General features: G+C 40.5%; 1 protein-coding gene across 5 annotated transcripts in view; it reads right to left on the bottom strand.

The window, feature by feature from the left end:
* Positions 1–245: 245 nt before the first annotated feature.
* satb1b (SATB homeobox 1b) overlaps positions 246–21803 on the bottom strand; it is an 84282-nt gene continuing 62724 nt past the window's right edge. For all 5 annotated transcript variants that reach the window (XM_008431192.2, XM_008431190.2, XM_008431195.2 and 2 more), the window contains 2 exons: positions 6621–6827; positions 246–2697 (listed from right to left, as the gene is read on the bottom strand). In XM_008431192.2, coding sequence (XP_008429414.1) covers positions 2056–2697; positions 6621–6827 — 849 coding nt within the window. In that variant the 3' untranslated portion in view covers positions 246–2055. The remainder of the gene's footprint in view (positions 2698–6620; positions 6828–21803) is intronic.

Below are 21803 nucleotides of genomic sequence, written 5' to 3'. Positions count from 1 at the left end.
TTCGATCTCGTTTTCACCTCTTAACGTGCTTTGTGTCCCCTCAGATCATCACCTCTGACAGCTCAGGCATTTTGTTTTTTTGTTTGCGTTTCTTCCTTCTCCCCGGAACACAAACCGCGTTACGTTTTGCAGGATAAGACAGAAAGTCGGCTGCTGGAGGACAGGCTGGCACGTTTCCCTGGGTGTGAACAGGTGAGGGGGGATTCCCTCTCAGTGAGGTCAGGACACCTGCGCTGCGTTAGATGTTAACTCCCAGGTGTTCACACCTCACGTTTTTATTTATTTCAGATTTCACAGGTGCTTCAGATACACTCAGCAGTTCGGAGGAGCCCAGGTACAGTCGCTCTGAGAGGAAGAGGCACAACAGAAAATTCAGTTCTTGTACGGTGAGCTCTTACACAAACTTCAAATATATTTACAATAATAAACAATCAATGATCCATACCATGTGATATTTACAATTATTACAAACAGCAGGTGTTCCCAGCTGAGCGGGGCGTTTAAAAACAATTCACATTGTCTCGTGTTTTGATTCCGGAGAAGAAGACAAAATAAAAAACCCCTCCCTCTGGGGGCGAAAGAGTCTGGTCAAGTTAATGCCAAGAAATCTGTGTAACAATACAAACACTTTTAATCGTGTAATTAACAATCAATAACCACTTCTAGTTGGAACGTCTCTGCAGAGACGAACTGAGAAACACTTACAAAAACAGTCGGTTTGTAACAAAATAACCGGTGTTCTCGTTGAAATGAAGGCTTTTTTAAAAAAAAGGAAACACTTTTTGTACAGGATCTTTACACAGCCGGAGCTTTCCCAAACGGATCGTTGACCATAGGAAGACGCGTCGCAGACATCGGACCTCACACAGATTGCATATGTTTTTTTCTTTTTAACTCTCTCTCTAAGCTCGCTTGCAGGTTAGTCGTTCCACCTAAGCTTATTTGCATGATAGTAAAAATTGCATACAACAATAATAGTGAAGCTTGTAGCATGATTAGCTTGACGGACAGCACTTTATAGGCAACCTTTAAAGCACGCTTCTCCGTTTAAGACGTTTAAGACACTTTTTGTTTTCACTGCCCGTTGAAGTTACACTTATAAATAGGAATACAAAGACTGGTGGAGATTATTATTTAAAAAAAAAAAAAAAAAAGAAGAAAAGAGGAGGGGAAAGTGACAAAGTTTAAAATGAAAACTGTAATAATTACATCAGAAACACTGCATGAACCGCAAATAAATAACGTCAGACAACAGAACATTTTCATCCATTCACATTTCTAACCGTGTGGCATTTCACAAATTACAGTGACGAAGGTTTTGCAAAATAATCTAACATCGGCAGTGCCGTATAGTACAAGGCATTTGTTGGCATAGTTTCTTTAAGACTGTACTTTTTTTTTATTTTTACAGTTAGAATATAATGTCTATATATATTTATATTTATAATTCTTCCCTAACAGATAATAAGTACAGATTGAGCTCTTCTCAGAGATGCACCTGGGCTCTGGGTGATTGCAGTGATCCAGAATCACATTACGCTCTTTTGTAAAAGAATAACTTATCCGCCAGCAGGCTCCAGACTTGATACCTCATGATTAAGGCCTTGACAACCACTTGGTCCTTGATTTCATTTGCTTAAAAAAAACTACATACATAAACACCTATCGAACTCCTGGGAAACTTCTTTTTTTTGTTTCTTTCTTTTTTTGTTTCCTTTCGGAATATAATCAGTAGCTCAAAAAGAGAAGTCAGTGTAAAACGACGTACATCGAGTGCAGCCAGCAAATATCCACGCCAACATAATTACAATAACTTTTTTTTCTTTTTGTGCAGGTTATTAAAATGATGCTTCAGTCTTTACAGTGATTATTACAAGTTTTACAAAATCCAAAAAGTAGTTCTGGGTTTTTTTTCGGAGTCTGAAATGGGCTTTCCAGTGTTTGTGTGATCACATATTTCCACATAATCACGCCTCGCCGGTCCGGACGCCGTACAGACTGAGGTCACGGCTCCGCCTCATGCTCAGCGCGCTGCCGTCGGCACGGACGTCGGTCCTACTTGACCTCGTGCTCGGACTCGGACTGCACCTCGGCGCCGCGGCCCAGGTGCTCCTCCATCTTGATGGAGAAGATGGTGGCGGTGGTCTGCGTGCTCTCGTCCAGCTCCTTCAGCAGCTCCCCGCTCTCCCTGAAGTCCGTCAGCTCCTCCTCGAAGGCGGGGCTGCTGCGGCTGCTGCTGCTGCTGCTGGTGTTCGCCGCCGTGCTGCCGCAGTTGTTGTTGTTGTTGGCGGCGGCGGCGGTGTTGTGGTCCTTCGGCGCCTTGGCCGGGTGATTGACGTAAAAGCGTTGGTTCTGGAAGAACTTGATGATGGTGAGCTTGGGCAGGTCCAGCTGGGCGGAGAGCGTGTGGATGGCCTCTTCGTCGGGGTACAGGCCCACGTCCTGGATGAAGCTCTGCAGGATGCCCAGAGCCTCCAGGGAGATCTTTCCCCCGCCGCCACGGGACTTGATGCCGCGGCCGCCCTCGTCCTCCGTCTCGGCCGGGGAGGCGGTGGACGGCTGGCGAGGAGGCAGTCGGGGGCCGGCGTTGCACTGCTGCTGCTGCTGCAAGGGCTGCTGGGAGAGAAGAGGCTGGGAGGGGTGGAGGGACAGCGAGGGCTGGTGCTGGTGCTGCTGCTGAGACTGAGGCGGCTGAGCCTGCAGAGAGAAAAACCAGAGGAGGGCAGGAACTGAGTAACTTTTCTGAAAAAATATACTTTTAGGAGTAGTTTTACTCCTTGAGTAATTTTATTATGAAGTATTTCTACTTTAACTTGAGTAAAATTTCTGGAACAAAAACCAAACATGTTTTATCTAAAAATTCACCAAACACACTCCTGAAGGTTTTTGTTAATGTTTCATAAGTTTTTTATGGAAAGAAACTTTTCTTTTGCCTGATTTGTTAGTTTTTGTTACTTACATGAATTATTGTCATTTTTGTCCCTAAAATTTCAACATTTTCACTTAACTTTACATTTTGGTCCAACCGATTAATTCAATTTTAAGTATTGAATGATTGATAATTTGATCAGTTACTCTGTGCTTGAGTAGACTTTCCACTAAATACTTTTTTACTCCACTAGGCCTGTTGCAATAAATTAATTAATTACATGATAAATTAAAATAAACACAATAATTTCCATTTACACGATTTATCTTTTTCTCTCTTTTTCTACCAGAAACTGGATGACACCGCAGTGTTTAGTCTGGAGTTTTGGTCTCAAATAGCCCTTAAACTGAATGACAGTTTTGTTTACAGACTTCATAATTCATCTTATTTGTTGTTTCTGTCGTTTTATTTATTTTAGATATTTAAAATGTCTTCCAGTTCCAGAGTTTAATGTTCGTTACAATTTATAGATCACTGATCTTTGAGAATTTGTTCTTGCATTATTATGCCATTATTTCCATCATATTACAACAACAATATTATCGTTTATCGCAATAACTTCAGCTAAATCTGTTACCCTGACAGGCCTTATGTGTTCGCTGGTTGGCTGTTGGCTTTACTGGGAGCTGAAAAGCAGCAGCATCACCCTCAGGTACTTAAATAACTCAAGCAGCATAACACAGAGGAAACCAGTGTTTCAATTCTGTCCTCAGCAGCTCATCAGGCTCCAGTGGCAGCCAGCAATAATCATTCCTGCGCCCAGTTCACGTAGCGACGGTGCGGCTGACTCGCCGCTGTCGATGGCTTTCGCTCCGGCTTCGTTTTGGAGTCCCGTCGGTACAAACACATGACACATTACTCGCAAAATGTCTCATTGTGTGGCTGGAGAGGGAGCGAGTGGGCAACTCGTGGTCCCTGTTGACCCGGTGAAATGGCTGCTGTTGTGTTTTCATTTCTGACTCAGACGCTGTCGATAGGTGTTTCATAATCAAGTTTGCAAAACAGCACTTTGCGGGGACTCGGCTCGCCAGCTGCATAAATGCACCCAGAGATGTGATTTTACTGTACCAATATACCGAGCTCCGGTAACTCTTGTCGAGCAAATGGGAGTTAATTTGGCCGACGTGTTGCGTTAGTGAAAGACCGGCGGAAAATATTTAAACCCTGGTTTTTTTTTATGGACAGTAAGGAGCTGCACCATTAAGTCAGAAATAATCTAATTTTATCTACAAGCATTTCTGTTTGCATGCAAAGTCTGCATAAAAACTCCCTCATTCCATATCTGCTGCTAAAAGAAATCCTATTACCTTATTTATATCCCGTAAATGAGAGCCTTTGTGAAACAACTGGCCGTGTATCTAAGGAACCAAAAAAACAAATCAAGCAGTCAGCTGTGGCGCGGACTTTTAATAGGAGTATTATTGTGCTTCATTAAGATGTTTCTACCGTTAACTGAGCCTTTGTGTTATTTGTTATTCATACGCCAGATGTCTCGTATAAAGCAGCTCTGTTAACTAAGTTCAGCCTAATGATATCTTTGAAAACAGCTTTCTGTGAAAAGTAGGAACTTTGAAGTGTTGCCGTGGTTCTAATTTACAAGTGTTCATTATGACTCTTAAACGTTGTTTATTTATTTTCCTGGAATATTAGCTGAAAATACATTAAATGAGAAAAAAATGTGTTTTTCACTTGTTTTTGACTCAGACTTTCAGGATCTCATAAGCAGATTGTTGTCAAGAGAGTCTAGCTCTGCGTCTCACAAGAAGCGTTTACAAATTTATTCAGGCTGCAGAAATGATTCAGATCCAAAGGCAGTTTAATAACTGATTATTCTCTCCTATCAGATGACTCATTTAGCAACTAAATTGTCCAATAAAAGACGCAACTTCTATGAAACTAACCGTCTGGTTTAAATTGTAAGAAAATAAGCACAAGGAAGAAAAGTGTGAAACATCTATTTATAAGTGTTTGGTTTAATTTCAGCTATAGTCGTGTTAAAAAAAGTACAGAATGATAAAAAACATGTGGTCTCTACAGGGTTTTAAATTATTTCCATCTAAACCGAAGTGCACAAAAAAACCACAGATGATTTAGCATTTTTATTGTTTGATAAAGATGAAGCGAAAACATAAAAAAGTAAGTACACCCCTACTGCCTTCTGGATTTATGAGGCAGCAGCAAAAAGATGCTCATCAGACACTGAACAGAATCAGCAGCTGCATATTGGAAACTGGAATTATTAAAATACATTTGCTTCATGGAAAAACACCAATTTAAATAAAACATATGCTTTCTTTAGGTGGTTTGTCGGCTGAAATTAGTTTTGCAAAATTCATGTATTTCGCAAAACTGCAACGGAGACACTTTTTTCACATGAATCACATGATCAGTAACTGGACGTTACTTCCAGCAGAAAAAGACAAAGAAGACGACAAAGTAGGAGGAGGATGATGATGTTTCTTCACATCTTATTGCGTGAACAAACTTTGTTTCAAAATTGTGTTTTTGGTTTTGACATATCGGAATATAGACAAAGTTTTGCTCACATTTTTAATGGAAACGTAGCTCCTGCATGTTCCGCAAATCCGGAAAATTGTAAAAATATAGACTAATAACAACGAACCTGTTTAGTTTTTGAACCAAAATAAATGAAACACTAACCAACATTTTGATTTGTAAATGACGACGCTTGGAAAATGTAATGTTTCAATAGTTGATTTTTGTGTTTTTATGAAGTAAAGCACTTTGAACTGCCTTGTTGCTGAAATGTGCTACATAAATAAAGTTTAAATTACTGTGACTGCATGTATATAATCAAGACTTTTGTTGGTTTGCAGGGGAATATGGATGTATTTAACTCTAGAATATTTTGTTACACCTGGTAGTTCATGATCAACTCAATGTCTGCTGAATACTTTTGTTGGTGCAACATAAGCCTAAATTATTAACCCTCCCCAGTTCTGGTGGTTTTACTATAACGAAACATCTCTGCTTTGGTCTGTAATCAAATTAGTGCATTTTAGTTTTTTAAGGGAAAAGAGGCTTTTTGATGGCAACCTTTCTATGTTTGCTCAGACTCTTTCAACTGTCCTGATCTTAAACATTCAAAGGGGCTGTAATATGTACATAAAACCCTTAAATAGCATAATCAAGTCACCATGTTGCCTTTAGTTGTTAGAAAAATGCTGCATATATAAAAAATGACTTAAATGAACTTTAATACCTTGATATTGGGTCTCTGTCTCTTTAAGAAGCTTCTATTCTTTCTAACACTTCACATTTATTACGTCATCAAAACAATCCTCCATATTATTCTGTCAACAACTGAGCGTTGGACTGAGACTAAAAATTAGCTTATAACTCTTCCCAGATTGATGTTCAGGCTCACTAGTTGCTTCTTTAAAGTCATTGCTCATTTCTTTCCATCTTGGCGTTGTGTTGACATGAACCAGACTGCGTGGAAGTGAAAACTTCAGATTTTAAACACGGGGTCACTCCATGTTATATCCTACTACTGTGTGGAATCTGTTGTGTTTTCATCAATTTACGTTAAACTGGGACAATTTTTGAATCTAATAAAAAATATAAATTGTATTACATGACGTTGTAGGATATAAAAAGTGTATCTTTTGATAAGCAGACGCTACGAGCGTGGTTTTCCTCAGTTTGTTTGACTGAACGTCTTGCTCACCTGAAGCTGGTCGGTGGAAACGTGGATCAGGTGCGACGGCCGCTCGTTGTGGTGCTGCTGCCCGGCGCTGCTCTCCTGCTCGTAGATGGCGTCGCGTTCGGCCTGCGAGAGGCTCAGGAACCGACGGATCATGGACAGGTTCTCCCAGAGCGTTCGGTTCTCCGGAGACGGATCCTCTTTCCAGCGCAGCAGCTCACAGAGCCAACCCTTAAAGAAATGATTGAGGGGAAAGATCAGCAAGTTACAGACTCTCAAACACAGGAGAATCGAGCAAAGTAGAGATTTATCTTAAATAAGGTCTAGTTTATAGTGCAAATATATTAACACACTTGAATTAAGACAAAACTAACTAACAAGTAACTTTTCAGCACAATATAAGAGCTTGTTATACATCAATAACTCCTTCATATTGATGAAAACGTTCTAGTTCCACTGGCAGGTTATTTCACTCTAACATGGGAAAAATGTTTTGTTGTAAGTGAAAACTTGTGAAATGGCCACAAATGGCACAATTATACAACCATACACGTTGAAAAGCAAAAGTAGAGCCTTCTGCACAACAAACAAGAAAGCAACAAGTGGTTTCTGGATGGCAAGTCAACAACAAAACACTTGTCTTTTCTAGCAGCCATTGCACCGAGCATACAGCAGTAAAACTAGCTGAATTACTGACTTTAAAACTTTTATATCTTGCTGAAAAGTTACTTATAAGTTAGTTTTGTCTTATTTCAACTGTGCCAGGATATTTGCACTAAAAGTAGACCAAAAATACTTGGAAAGATTTTGTGTATTTGCAGTGCAGACCTGTTGTTATACAAGTTGAAAAACACAACATTTAAAATTAATTTATTAATAAAAACAAATCAGAAGAGGTATTTAACAGAAATGATTTCCAGCTCTAAAAGAAAAACAGCACACACACAGACACACGCACACAAACTGAAGCTGCGGTGTGTCTGTCTGCTCCTCCTCTGCAGCTGAAGACGAGAGTGACTGGAGGTCAAGCGGCACAGCAGGAAGGAACAATTTAATGTGACAAGAAGCACACACTCTCACACTGAGCTGCACCCTCAGGAGGAAACAAGCGACTCGTGTGTTTGAGACGCTCCAGCAGAGGGCCACGAAACACAGAGCTCAAAGACGGCGATCACAGAGAAAACCCATTTAACTGATCAAACAAAACACCATGGACTGGTTGATTTATGACTCGAGATGTTTCTTTAAAGCTTAAAGTAAATAAGAGGTTCAGTTATGCCATGAGTAAATGGTTCTGCATGTAAGAGAAAGAATTAAATGACTTTAAAGTGGAGAGTTATAAAAGCACCTAACAAAATAACCCCAAAAAACGAGTTAACTCTTAGATTAGAAGGAAAGAACATAATCCAGAAACAAACAAAACTCCTTTTTTTTATTGCAGACCAGCTTCTTTCTGCTAAAAAGTCGGGCGATTCATTTCAACCGAATAAGTCTAAACACATGGATTCAGTCGGAAAAGTTTGAACTAAAATAATTACTGAGATAACTAAAAGAAATTTGGTCAAAATTGTAATTACTTGTACATCAAAGTATCAGATGTGATGTAAAACAAACTCTCAACATAAGTTTCAGAAAAATGTTGAGCCAATGCTGAACAAAAACAAAAACGTGAGGCCTGTTCAGATATATAAAAAAAAGGAATATTGTCCAGCACCCTGCAAATAAATAAAATGAAAAGATATTTACCAGCAATAACACACACACACGCACGGGCGCAYGCACGCACACGCACACACACGCACACGCACGCACACACACACACACACACCAAGCATACCGGCCCTATTTCAGCAGGAACCACAAAGAAACTCCGCATGCAGAAATGACTGAGATTTATCTTAATTGCCCAAAGCTGCAAAGAATCGGGTTGCCCTGACCCACTGCTGTCATGAATCTGAGCTGGAGAGTAGGTGTGAAGTAGGGACAGCATTAAAACTAACATTACAGCTGGAAGTAGCTGATGTTATGATGCTGGTTTCACTTCCACAAACGCGCGTCGTCACAGGATGTGCTGTGGCTGCTGGAGACTTTAAGGTGGTTTAAAGAAAAACTGGAGCTGGTGATCGTTTCAATCAACCTGACTGGGTTCACTCTGCGTTTTCTAGAAAACATGAAATAAACTGATTTAATTTTAAGGATACTTGTACAAAACAAAGAAAAGCAAAAGTTGATTTCTGCTACTACTCTGAGCTAAGTCATTGAGCTTATATATGGGGAAGAATAATTCTGAATCTGTGCCAATTTAACATTGAGACCAGAATTTAGCACAAAAATGAGGTTTTCCAACTGTTCATGTACATCATTTATTTAACTGCAATTGAAGAAATTAACTTACTGTTATCACTAAGAGTTAAATGTTTTAGTTAAACCAAATAAGAAACTTTTCAGGAAGATATAAGAGCTTGTTTTAACTCAATGATTCCCTAATTTTGATGAAAAAGTTCTAGTTCCACTGGCAGATTAACATGGGAAATATGTCTTGTTAATTATATATTATAATTACACTTTTTGATAATTAAATGAATGGAAACATTTAGGTTTTAACTGTAAAATAAATTGATTTATCCTGTTTATATTGCATATACATATTTTTTACTCCTCTTGACGTTTTACTTCAATCAATGTTATTGTTGTTCTTTAAATATTGATTTGACCTTTATGAATGCAAATCCAGATCTATGTGCACCAAAACTCACTGCAACGAATAAAAACATTCATGTCTGAGCAAAGATGGAGTTGGCAACATCTGTAAACCTTTAAGCTCTGCTTCTATTTTCACATTCTGATGCATATAGAAGCATCTTTGAGAAACTTTACTCGGTTAAAAATTGGTTTGTGAATAAATGTGCAAAGTGAAATAAGTGAAGATTCATATTCGCAGCTGCAGAGACAGAAGGACTCTTCAGAGGCTCGGTGACGTGGTCGGACATGATGACCTCAACCAGAACAGCGTGAGTGTGTGAGTAAGAGCGAAACGGAAACACCGGACCTCTGCCCAAACTGCGGGAGAGGTGTAAAAGAACGAGGGAGGAAGACGGCGGAGGGCGGGAGGGCGGGCGGGCCTCCGGGTGTGTGAGAGCGTGTTTGTGGGCTTCTCTCTCGGCCCGGCGGTGTGTCCTGGCAGCGCGACAGAGCGGCGCTGTAATCTCCCGGCCAGTGCGCGGCAGCACCTTTCATTTCCGCGGGATTACACCGGGGCTGCTGGTCCGCGCACAAACACGGCGACACACACGGAGACACGCACGGAGGGCAGAGCCACGCCGCCACACTGCAAGCAGGAGATAACTCAGCAGTTTGGTCGTCCCCCGTTCCAACTCCTCCCATAAGCCACATCAAACCCAGGAGGGCTTCTGGAGGAAGGCGAGAGCAGGAGAGACATAAAGAGCAGAGGAGGATGGAGGAGAGAGAGAAAGGGAGAGATGGGTGGGGGGGGGTGGGAGGAAGAGGAGGAAGAGGAGGGGAGCAGAGGGGGCCATAAAGCCTGCGTGCCCACCTTGTTCCTTTGCCACGTTTATTGTTGCGTTTTTAATTTGCATGCAGAGGGATTTGGATGGCGCTCTGGTTGGGCTGTCTGTGGTTTCAGCTGATTCGGTATTGAAGAACACACACACACACACACACACACACACACACACGCACACGCGCACACACACCACCGCACAGCATCTTGTCAAAGCCAGAGAAACAGTACCCAAGCCCAACGATGGAGTAATCCAACTCAAACACTCCCCAAACCAGCAGGATTAAACCCAAAGCAGCAGAGCCAATCAAACAAAGGCGCGACGTGAACTCCATTTCAATGCCAGGAAGTCCATTTGATTAAATAAACTACCGAGAGTTTATTAGTTCACAAGTATGAATGTTTTTTTTTGTTTGTTTTCTTTTTGTATGTGTGTGTGTGTGCGCGTGTGTGTGTTTGGCTTTTTTCTCTCACTTCTCTGCCAGTTCTGGGGCGGGCGTTGAGCTTTTAAAGAAAAAAGAAATCATGTACCACGAAAAGAGAATTTACCAAACATTTCTGTTTTATGCTAAATGGATGCCAAGCAGCGGTTAACTCTGCTCCCAGCCAGCACGGAGGACAGTGGACAGTCAGCATTTTCCATGGCAGTTTCAAGAGCTTTGTTTGTGTTTGTCTAATTGCATTGCTTCCACAGGCCAGGCAGAGGCAGCGAGACGGGAAAAAGATGCACATGGAGAGCCTGAAGAGTTCGCACGTCCTCCGCTTGTCTGTAAACCAAACAAGCAAATGGAGGATTTCCTTTAAAATACACAATATAGTTAAATTAATAAGGAATCAACTAAAATACCGTTGTGCTCAATGTTTCCATGGACTCAGGTTTTTTTTTTTTTTTTTTTTTTTTTATCAAACTGTTGCTGAAGTTTGTTGAATTTTTTATTATTATTTTTGACAATTTCTGGTTGACGATGATGATCCATTGCATCTGGTAGTTTCACCTTTTTAAAGTCTAAAGAACTCCCTAAAAATCTGAAAAAATTTGTTTCCACAAGATGGAAAAGTCTTTTCGAGTCATTCTTAAAAAACTCTGCATCTAAAGATTATTTTGGTTATCAATTAATCTCTCCATTAATGGCCCATTCTGCCTTTATTGTACAATAAAAAATGCAAATAAACACAAATAATTCAATTCCTTTAAACAATAAGATGAACAATTTATTGAATTAATTTAGTGAACACTTGATCATGTGGAGCAAAAGATGCATCTGCATTGAAAAAACTCCTTCTGACATGTGAAAAGCTCAGCCTTTTCTGCTCGACTTAACATTAATGCAGTGTGGAACAATTTTGTTGATTATTTTTTGGATTAATAGATTAATAACAGGCCAGAAAAAGGGGCTTAATAAGAGACATTTTTACAGAATTAGAACCAGATGAAGCTAAAACTGGGCCACTTTAGGAGTTTTGGGTAGAACATCTTTAAAAATGGTTGTTTTTTTTATTTGTTAAATGCAAACAGTTTAAATTCTTTGTACGGTTTTCGCTTAATTACTGAAATCGTCGTTTCTTGAGTCACTATATTCCATGATTAATCTATTACTAAATCAATGTGTCATTTTAGCCTCAGCCAACACCTTTCCAAGGTCAGAAAAAAAAAACCACCCAATCTGCCTCCTTCATATGAAGGAAAACTGGTCAGGATGTTCAGGAACAAACCACGACTCAAGTCTGCATGAACTGGAAACCATCAAAGACAGTCCTGACCTGTTTGCATAAATTGGGTGGAATAAAAAAAAAAAAGAAAAGCTTCAAATTCTTCAACTTTACCTCAAATCAACAGCTAGACGGGTAAAACTTGGACACAAGCGGGGTAGGATGTTCCCAAAGACGTATTGAAATTGGATTTAAAGAGAAAAAGCAGCAGACCCACGCTGAGAATTATCCAAAGCCTCATTATCAAACTTAATGAAAATATGTGGATAATGCCTAAAGACCCAACAAATTCCAGGAAATCAACTAATTAAATTAACTCTACAAATTCTGGCGAAAAGAGATCCAGCCTAAATCATTCATCTCCATATCAGCGCCTTCCACAGCAGAAGAGCACCAAGATGTTCCTCATTCTTTGAGTTTATCATTTCTAATCAGCCCATCATAAAAACGTTTTTTGCTCATGGTACGTGTATGGAAACCACTTTAATATCTGTACATTTTAATAAACTTCAAAGCATCAACATGATTCTATGCTTAACATTCCTGCACTCTTGTGATATTACCGCCCTGTTGCAAATCTGTTTTCCCCCTTATTGTTTAATGTAATTTGCCGAGCCTCTCCACTGCAGCTGACAAGCACCGACTGCTCTTGATTGGATCACAGAACTTGCTGCCCCTGCCGCTAAAGTGTCGCAATATGTTCCAGAAAACAAAAATCTAGGGCTCTTCAATGCAGTGTACTCTGGGTTTTGTTGTAGATCATTAAGGGCTCTCTATAAATAAATAGAACAAGTAGTTCAGAACGGGCCCGGTTGTCGACTAACAGGGAAATTTATGCATCACTCAGATTTTCCCATGTTACAGTTTAATCATTCTGGTTAAAAGAACAGCACAGAGACAGGAACCAGAAGACTTAGGGAACTTGCAGTGACTGATAAGAAGAAATACTTCATGCATTCGCATGAGAAACAGAAGTAAGATGGTTACTTTTAGTAAGCAGGCTGAGAAGCCTCATGCCTCACATCAAACCGCGCTATAATAAACCACATACTTGTGTGGCTGAATTCAGAGAACAACGTCTGGGAGGAAACAAAAACCCAGAACTAAACTATTAGTGAGGTGAAGATGTCAAAGGTCTCTAACATCCAGTTTTTGTTTGATATGTATAAGGTTCATTTCATCCACAGTTTGACGCCGTTTGTATAAGACGTATTGTTCTGGGATCAGTTGGACGTGTTCATCTCCAGGAATGTGCTGCGTTATCAGATGTTTAGTGAATTACTCTGTAGGTGAGCGCAGCTACGCCACACCCAGCCGGGCATTCACACAGAGGAACGGGCGTGGCCGGCGAGCCTCCCATCAAACTCTGATTACCTCGTCTCTGGGGGCGCAGCTGCTGGCAGGTGGCTCCACTTCTTCTGAGCAAGTCATGTAATCAAGTCAAAATGTAGAAGTGGCCTGTATTTGAAACTATCTGATGAGAACGACAATGATTTGGTTGGACGAGAACTTGGCGTGTTACGCAAAGAGCAATGCATCGGGTTTAATGGGGGCTGCACTTTAGGTCTGGATAAAACGGCGACTAATCAAGAAATCACTTTGCCACAACATGACCAGTCATTGGAGCCATAGTACCTTAAAAATACACCTGGTCCTCTTGGACGGGTCCATGCCAGAGAAATGAAAGATGCAAACTCACAGTATGACTCCTACCAAACTCTGGTACTTAGTCCAAAGCGTCTTACTGACGTCCAAAGCGTCAGACATCCTTTGAGTGTCCAGGTCTTCAATTACCGTTTAGACTGTTGGTTGCTATGGTAACGACACGTAAACACCATCGAGAGCGTCATGACTGCGCCGACACCGCCTTGATATGTCTGTTGTAGGTGTGTCAGCTCCTTAGTAATTTACTTATTTATACTCAACACTGATCTATACTTAGACCAAATTACGTTCGTCAGGTCAGACTTCCTTCTGCTCAACACTTTCAAAGGGTAATTAAAAATATCAAAAGCACTTAAGTCCAGTCTAAATCTTCTTCTAGGAAAATTTGAGATCGTTACTTTATCTTACTTGAAAGATAAAGTAACGATATTTAAACCGATGTCATGCTCCAGTTCCTCAGGTTTTAAAAAGTAGGCCTGTGGTTGTTGACAGGTTTGTTCTGGTCTTAATCTTACAGGTGGTGGTGAGGTGGAAGAAAAATTTGGAGTTACTGTTTTATGACGAATTTCAGAGAGTATTTGTGTCAGTTTGGTGTCAAATCACTGATTATCCATTTGTAGACAACAAGAGCTACATTTTCTGTCAAAGTTTTGCTTCATTTTGTCGTAGTTTGGCCTTTCCAGTCTATTGCAATTCAATCATCAACTACTTTTAATAACTGGTAACCAACATTCTCTAACACAGTTTTCTTATTTAAAAAACACCATTTGGGTTTTCCTGACCAATTCCAGGTACAGGTTTATTGATTCTGTTTTGAGTAATTCTGCTTTTGTTTTGTTTTCTTAACCACTCCTACATATAAAAAGAGGAAAGTTCTGAATATTATTAGCTAGAATAAGATTTTAATTTAATAGAAAACTGAAGCACTAGAAAATTATCTACCTATTTGCATAAAGTATGTCTCTAAACAAGGTAAATGCTTTTTGTTGATGCATTTATGGACCACAAATTAAGGGAGTTAATAGTTTTGATGATTTTAATGAGTAGTGAGTACTTGAGCTACTGCACAGATCAGATTACATCAAGGTAAAATCTCTTTACTTTTTGAAAAACCGACTGATTTTAAATTATTCAAATGCTGACCAAAACTTAGAAGCTGCAACAAATGAAGATCCAATGAACTAGAGAGGAAAATCCTTTAGTCTGAGCAGAGATAGCAACCGTCGTGTTCGGGTGAAAACATTTTCCTAGGTGCACAATAGCTGAATTCATCTGCAAGATTTCCCCCAACGATGCAATGAAGTGCATCGTGTAAGTGAGTGCAGGAGTCACAAGCTGCCAATGAGAGCTCTGTCAGAAAAACCCACCCACCGAGCCATTCACCACAAAACCTCTGCTGCAAAAATCCCCAACATAAAAAAAAAAACTCTAAAAAAAGCAGGCTTTGCTGTCCAAAAACAGGGACGCTACAGAGAAGGACAGACAGAGTGGTCTGTCACACTGCCTGCACCAACACCTTCCCCCTAATCTCATTTGCTCCTTATCAGCCCCATCAAGCTGACCTCGGCCACCGCGAAAATAAATAAAATAAGCCAACAGATGTCCATCAATTTGCCATTGGAGGCTTATCCCCCTCCCCGTCGACGTATTGCTGCGCGACAACAACTGAGGCCTCATTTTTACCCACATGGAGACAGTAAAGGCTGAATTTGGAAGCAAAAAAAGGCCAAGATGATGCATCAGAAATTGAAACGGAGGGGAAAAAGAAGAGAAGTAATGATTGTGGCCATTGTTGTCACTGGCTGGTTGGAGGAGAGGATGGTTACCGGGGCAGCCAGACAAATCTCTCCTGTGTCTCAAGCTGGGGGTGAGTTAAAGTAGGGGGGGAAGACAATGCATTACTGTCTTTTTTCCTCCTCCTTGAACTTGGCAAAAGTCCAGCGCTGGCAGACAACACAGTGCAGATAAATGCAGTCGATAACACGGTGTGTTCAAACCTGTTTGTCCTCTCTGAGCGTGCCAAACCAGTAACTGCACATGCACATTCGACCTACAAAGCTGGGGTGTGCTGCGCTGTAAATGCATTACGCCACGGTGGACGCCCATCTGCTGACGACAGCAGACTACCGAGATATTCCTGATGCTCAGGCATATGTGAATCTAACGCAACAATAAGCAGTAACCGGGAGCTCGTCTCAAGACCGGAGCAAGGCTTTGTGTGCAAACAGAAAGCGATGATTTGAAACGTGTTTGGTTTTCTGTAGGGCAGGAAGGGAAAGGAAAACAGGAGTCCTGGTGTTTTTACTGTGCTGTGCAAGAAAAAGGAAAGTCACTTCAAGTACAGGTGAAGAATCAATGAACATTCAACAAAGCAAAAGAAGTCTCAAAGTGTTAAAAATAAAAATGGGTTTTAGGACGTTTTAAAATTGGCACTTCCAATGTGTAACGACAAATTGTTGCATCATTTCTACTGGTTCGTTCACATTAAGCAGATTTACACCTGAAATAGCTGTTAATTTAATGCAAAGATTTAGATTTTTCTAACATTTTAGTTGACAGCTGATTAACCAAAGCGTTCAAACAAAAATGAAGGTGATTGTGAAAATGTGGCAACATATTTTTATGTTGTTTTTTGGTTACCTTCAGGTCTGAATTGATTTACTGGAACAATATTTGGGGTTCAATGGTCAGTTTTATTTTTTCTCTGTGGATTTAAATATTTTGTTGAATAAATGTTTTTTTTCTTCTAGGTACTCTGGTTTCCTCCCATAATCTAACAGCATGAATCCGAGAATAAGGGGGATTTTAAACTGTGTGCTTGGCTGTCTCGTTTTGCTTTATTACTACAATATAGTCAGTAAAAAGACAAAAATAGGAATGAAAAATTATACAATAATAAATTCAATACCTATAAATTGGTTGCATAAAATACTCAAATAATAATCACAATAATGCTTGCAGCATTTACACATTTTAGTGAATGCAAACTTGAGTTTTTTAGTGTTTTTAAAAGCTGCAACTCATTTAAATAAACATTGTTTTTGCTGAACTGACAAACCAGTCAACAGGACTGGCCTCTCTTTTAACCTGCTGCTGAAGCTTCAACAGATGCCTCTGGTTGTGTTTTTTTATTTTCTGAAGAGGTTTTTGTGACTTTATCGCAGTTCTCTACACCGCGATGAAGTCTTTGCTAAAAGAGCTGCAACTTTACCTCAGAGGAAGAAATGCTGAATATGTTTCATTGTCATGGAGGCAAAGAAAAAAATGGCGAAATGGAGTACTTTGAAAAAAAAAAGCCATTTTCTAAAGCAGACTGAGTGATCAAAGAGTTTTATTATTCTCTGCATAATTTCTCATAACCACCATCTGATTGCAGCTCTGCTCAGCAAACTTGAGAACAAACTAATAAAGCTGACAAATGGTAACCTTGTTAAATGATGGCTAGGCCTTCTTTACAGCCACCCGAATCATTCCAAATTTTCCCCTTTAAAAATGTTTCCCATCATAAAATGACCTAAACATAACTCTGATGTCTGTTTTCAGTGCCGGCGTTCCAGATTGCGGCAGCCGGATTGTGCCACCATCCTTCTCTGTTCTTTCTGTGAGAGTCGGCCTGAATCCTTCATGCCAAACACTAAATCTCTGTTGGAGCTGCGACACGGAGAGGTCTTAGCCAGACAGTGAGCGTTTTCTGAAAGAGGTCGCGACCTCTGAGGATACAATAAGGCAACTTGTCAGCGTTAACAGATTGACGGCTAACGCGACGCGCATTGTGCGGAGGGGAGCGAGACGTGACCGCGCAGGAAACCGGGCCCCCTCTGTGTCAGAGCCAGCGCCCAGAAACAATGTGGACCGGCTCTGTGTGGCCGTTTACGTCATGGCTGCCGACTCAGTTGGGTGTTTGGGGAATTTTCGAGCAGGCAAATAGAGGCAGATGGAGCGAAGAAAGAATAACCAAAGGCAAATGACCATTCCATCTAAAACGGAGCGCATTAAACATCTGTGTGGTTTGCAAACAGATTTATTTATTTATTTCTTCCTCCACAGCTGCACTTCATGTTGTAACAATACCAAAACTTGGGAGTTCCCCAGAGTGTATTTGTGTTGCAGGACTAATATGAAACTAAACACTAGTAGCTAGAAGAAAAAAATATATCCTCTGGAGGGTGTTTTTTTTTTTTTTTTTCAAAGTTCAGATATGAGAAGGAACATTTTTAGTAAGTTTCACCTTTAATATCAGTCCGTTTAAAATCAGTTAAGGTTTTTCTGTCCCAACGCAGCACTCCAGATGGATCATGTACACAAAATGGCTGAAAAATGAGTCACCAATGGAGCTTTAGCACACGTGCCTCTTTGTTTCAGATACTAATATTGTTGAAATTGCACCATAATCCAGTTTAGCCTGGTGGTGGGCTGATATTTGGGTACGAGCACTGCCTGCGCCGCCAGTGTTTGAGTGTTCAAACACGGCTCTCCCACCGCAAATTTACCTCTTGTTTATCATCTTTTCTATTCAATACTGATGAGGCAGATGGAGGCTGAACGCGCACGCACCAGATAACAAACAAGGCGAGGATGAACAGCAGACAAACAGAAACCACAGCTCCCATCCCAAACACACACACACGCACACACACCCCCACACACACACAATCACGTAGAGCACCTACGTAGAGTCTGATTCCATCAATTATAAGAGCTTGATTGAGATTTAATTCAAAGCTGGGGTTTAATTGCTAATATCAAAGGATAATTAAGCTGATAAATCATGACTGATCTTATTGAATTAGAGATTGAAATAGCAGAGAACTTGCAAATTGTCTCTGTCAGTTGAATAAGTCATTTAATTGGTCTACAAGTTTGCCTCTGATACTAATCAAACTAAATATTCAGCCTAAAAAAAAAAGAGTTAAAATAAGTTTGTCAGTTCGATACAATTACTAACCATCATTAAAGTAATCTGCCTTGAGTTTAGAATATGCTTTTTTCACTCTGCTTCAATAATATTAAGATTTTGCAGAGTATTTCACACTCCATAAACCTGTTTACATTTTACAAACTACACACTTTAATGTTTTTATTAGGATTCTTATGCTACAAAATTATAAGTAGGAAAGAAAAACGTATGTTTTATAAATTACAAATATCCCTCACATGCTACCTTATTAGTAAATGTGTGTATTTTAATCTCAGTTCTGTGAATGAAAACCAAGGAACAGAGCAGAAACGCCTGCAGGATTAGTTTCTAAAACAACATGCTAAGCTCTGGACGTCTCACGGAAATCCAATTCATCCATAAACATAAAATACAAAGAGAAAAAAGCTCATGGTGACTCTGGAGGAGCTGCAGAGATCAACAGCTCAGGAGGGAGAATCTGTTCACTCCACAAATCAGGCTTTTATGGACAGAGAAGAAACATAATGTTGAAAGAAATGAATGCAAGATTCAATGAGTGGCAGAAAATGAACCCTGGTAATGCAATCTGCATGGTATAACATGGTGGTGGAAGCATCATGCTGTGCTCAGCAGAAGCAGGGGAAAGATTGAGAAAAAAATACTGGAAAAAATGTTTTACACCTAAAAAAAACCACAAAATATTAAGACTTATTTTTGACTAGTTTCTAGTGCAGATATCTTAGTACACCTGAAATCAGACGAAACTAACTAAAGTAACTTTTCAGCATATGTAGGAGATTGTTTTAAGTCAATAATTCCTTGATATTGATTAAAAAAAAATACTTCTTGCAATGGCAAAGTATTTCACTTAAATAATTTGTACTTCATCTGTACTTCATTTTATCACATCTCTAAATCTTAGTATCTTATATTATATTGCTGAAAAGTTGCTCTTGAGTTAGTTTTGCCTTATTTCAAGCGAACAGAGATATTTGAACTAGAAACTAGATTGGTAAGGTTTTGTGTTTTTGCAGTGTAGAGAGTATCCTAGTGAGGGTTGGATTATGACGTAAAATCCCGACACAATACAGGTAAAGAAGAGATGAGTGCAAGGCAGAAACAGTGATGTGGAGATCATGAAATACATCAGGAGGAAGAATAATGTGAGTGAAACCAAGTGCACATAAGCAGGATGAGGACTTGGATAGATCCTAATATCTCCCCATGCGATTTCACTGCACTCTATCACACACACACTTACACACACTCTCTCTCTCTCTCTCTCTCTCTCTCTCAGGCTGCATCTGCCGGAGCTGGTGGCTGTAGTTAAATTGAAATATTTCCCGGCGTGTGTCAGAAGCATGCAGAATGGTAATTATGACAGATCTGATTAGGCGGGCCGAGTCGGGCGGCTCCGGGCTGCAGGTGCGACCTTGTGCATTCCTGCGTGTGTAAATAAAATTAATTACAAGCGTAGGGGGCGCGCGGCGCGTGACATCGGCGCGCACAGGGGGGACTCCCACGGGGGGCACCCTAATGGAATATTTTCCCCGAGTCTAATAATACAGTTGGTATTGACTTGAGGTAATTAGGGGGATCATTAAAGCGCTTTTCCCGGCGTATTTGCCTGCCTGATCAGATTAGTGAGAATGGGCCTCAGAACAAGCCCTGTGTGGTCTGTCAGGAGAAAGAAGTGGAGACAGTGGGAGTGGGTTAGATAGCTCACATTTGCAGGGAAGACGAAACGAGGAAAACGCCACACCTGGCACAGGAGCGGGAGCAGATTCGGTCAGAGCCAGAGACGGCTCGAGGAATTAGTCCCGAACTAAAGCGGCCAAAAGCTGGAGAACGTTCATTAAAGACGTGAAAGGTGATGACGAAGCGTCCCGACAGATTCCCGGCTTAGGCTGGAGGGTAGGAGGTAAGCGAGGAACCGTGAGGGAGCTGTAGCGGTTGGGAGACAGATGGGGTGAGAGGTGGCATGTAAGGCGTAAGTGAGAGAGATGGAAAGAGAGACGCAAAGTGCTCTGAGCATGCTCAGTGCGGCCCGGTGCTAAACAGTCAGATAAAGGCTGCTGGGAATTCCTCTGTCCATTAAACAATAAGAGAAAGACTCATTTCAGGGGGGCGACTCACCGTTTGTGAGATAACTCATGAGCTAAATTAATTATTCAGACAGCTGGGTCTCCAGATCAAGAAATTTGTGTCCTTAATAACAGAGGCGATCTGGCCCTGCCTGTTTCCCATGGCAACCTAATAACCAAGCAGGCACAGGAGATAAATAAATAAATCAATTAATAAACAGTCACGGGCCTTTTCGACCCCCGGGGCTCCGGAGCGCCGGCTCTGATCTGCCTAATTTGAGAGACGTGCGATGTGCGGAGGAGCCACACAGGCGGGGAAGCTAAGCGCATCTTTACAGGCAACTTTAGAGTTTGTTTGGTGTCGTTTTACACCGAAAGCTTCAAACAAGGATAAAGTTTAAAGTAGGGCTGCACAAAATTTGAACAATATGCATCTGAGATATTATTGTTCAATTTGGCAATGAAGATATTTATTGTAATCAGTCCACATTTTTCTCAGCACAGTTTTTCTTTTCCATTTCCCCCTAAACGATTGCATCATGGTCAGGGAAAATCCTTGCAACTGGACAAATATAAGATACTAAGATTTAGAGATGTGATAAAATGAAGTACAAACACATCTTCTTAGGATGTTACGGATACGAACTCATGAAAAATTAGATTTTCCTCCAAAAACGAATGCAGAAGATGGCGGACGATGCGTATTATATCGGCACTAACATCGGTATCAGATATTTTTTAACATATCCGTATCGGTCTGGTAAATAAAACAACACTGATATGAACAACCACTATTTGTTTTCATCTTGTTGCCTGTTTCTGGACATGTTTAATTTTATTCAAAGCTGGTGAAACAGTCAAGAAATATATATAATATCGTCGACGTCCAATATTGACAATATTTGATATCAGATAGCCAATATTAATATCGGATCTGGATTTTGACCCAGATTTCATATCGGTGCATCTCTACTCCACATACATCAGAGAAGACTTGGGTTGCGAGATAAATCACAAACGTTTCCTCGCAACATCCTGGCGTGGAATATTTATTTTCTAAAGAACTGCTTGTGTTGCATTAGATAATTATATAAACACCATGCTACTCACTAGCCGGGGTCTGTAATCGCGAAAAAAACAAACACAAACAGACATTAACTGCAGACTTAAGCATTTCTTTATTTATTGCGAACATAGCGCATGTTTTTCGGATTTCGTGCAGCTATAAAACCGACGGTGGTAGCAAGGAAAACCCAGACAAACCTGCTTCACGCACACAACCTCTGCACGATTGAAACGTAATGGCATATTTCCTAGACCACTGATTGTAC

This window comes from Poecilia reticulata, linkage group LG16, assembly GCF_000633615.1.
Source record: "Poecilia reticulata strain Guanapo linkage group LG16, Guppy_female_1.0+MT, whole genome shotgun sequence".
NCBI classification, from domain to species: Eukaryota; Metazoa; Chordata; class Actinopteri; order Cyprinodontiformes; family Poeciliidae; genus Poecilia; species Poecilia reticulata.
Note: the sequence above shows the minus strand (reverse complement) of the source record. Positions and strands in the feature narration are given on the sequence as shown.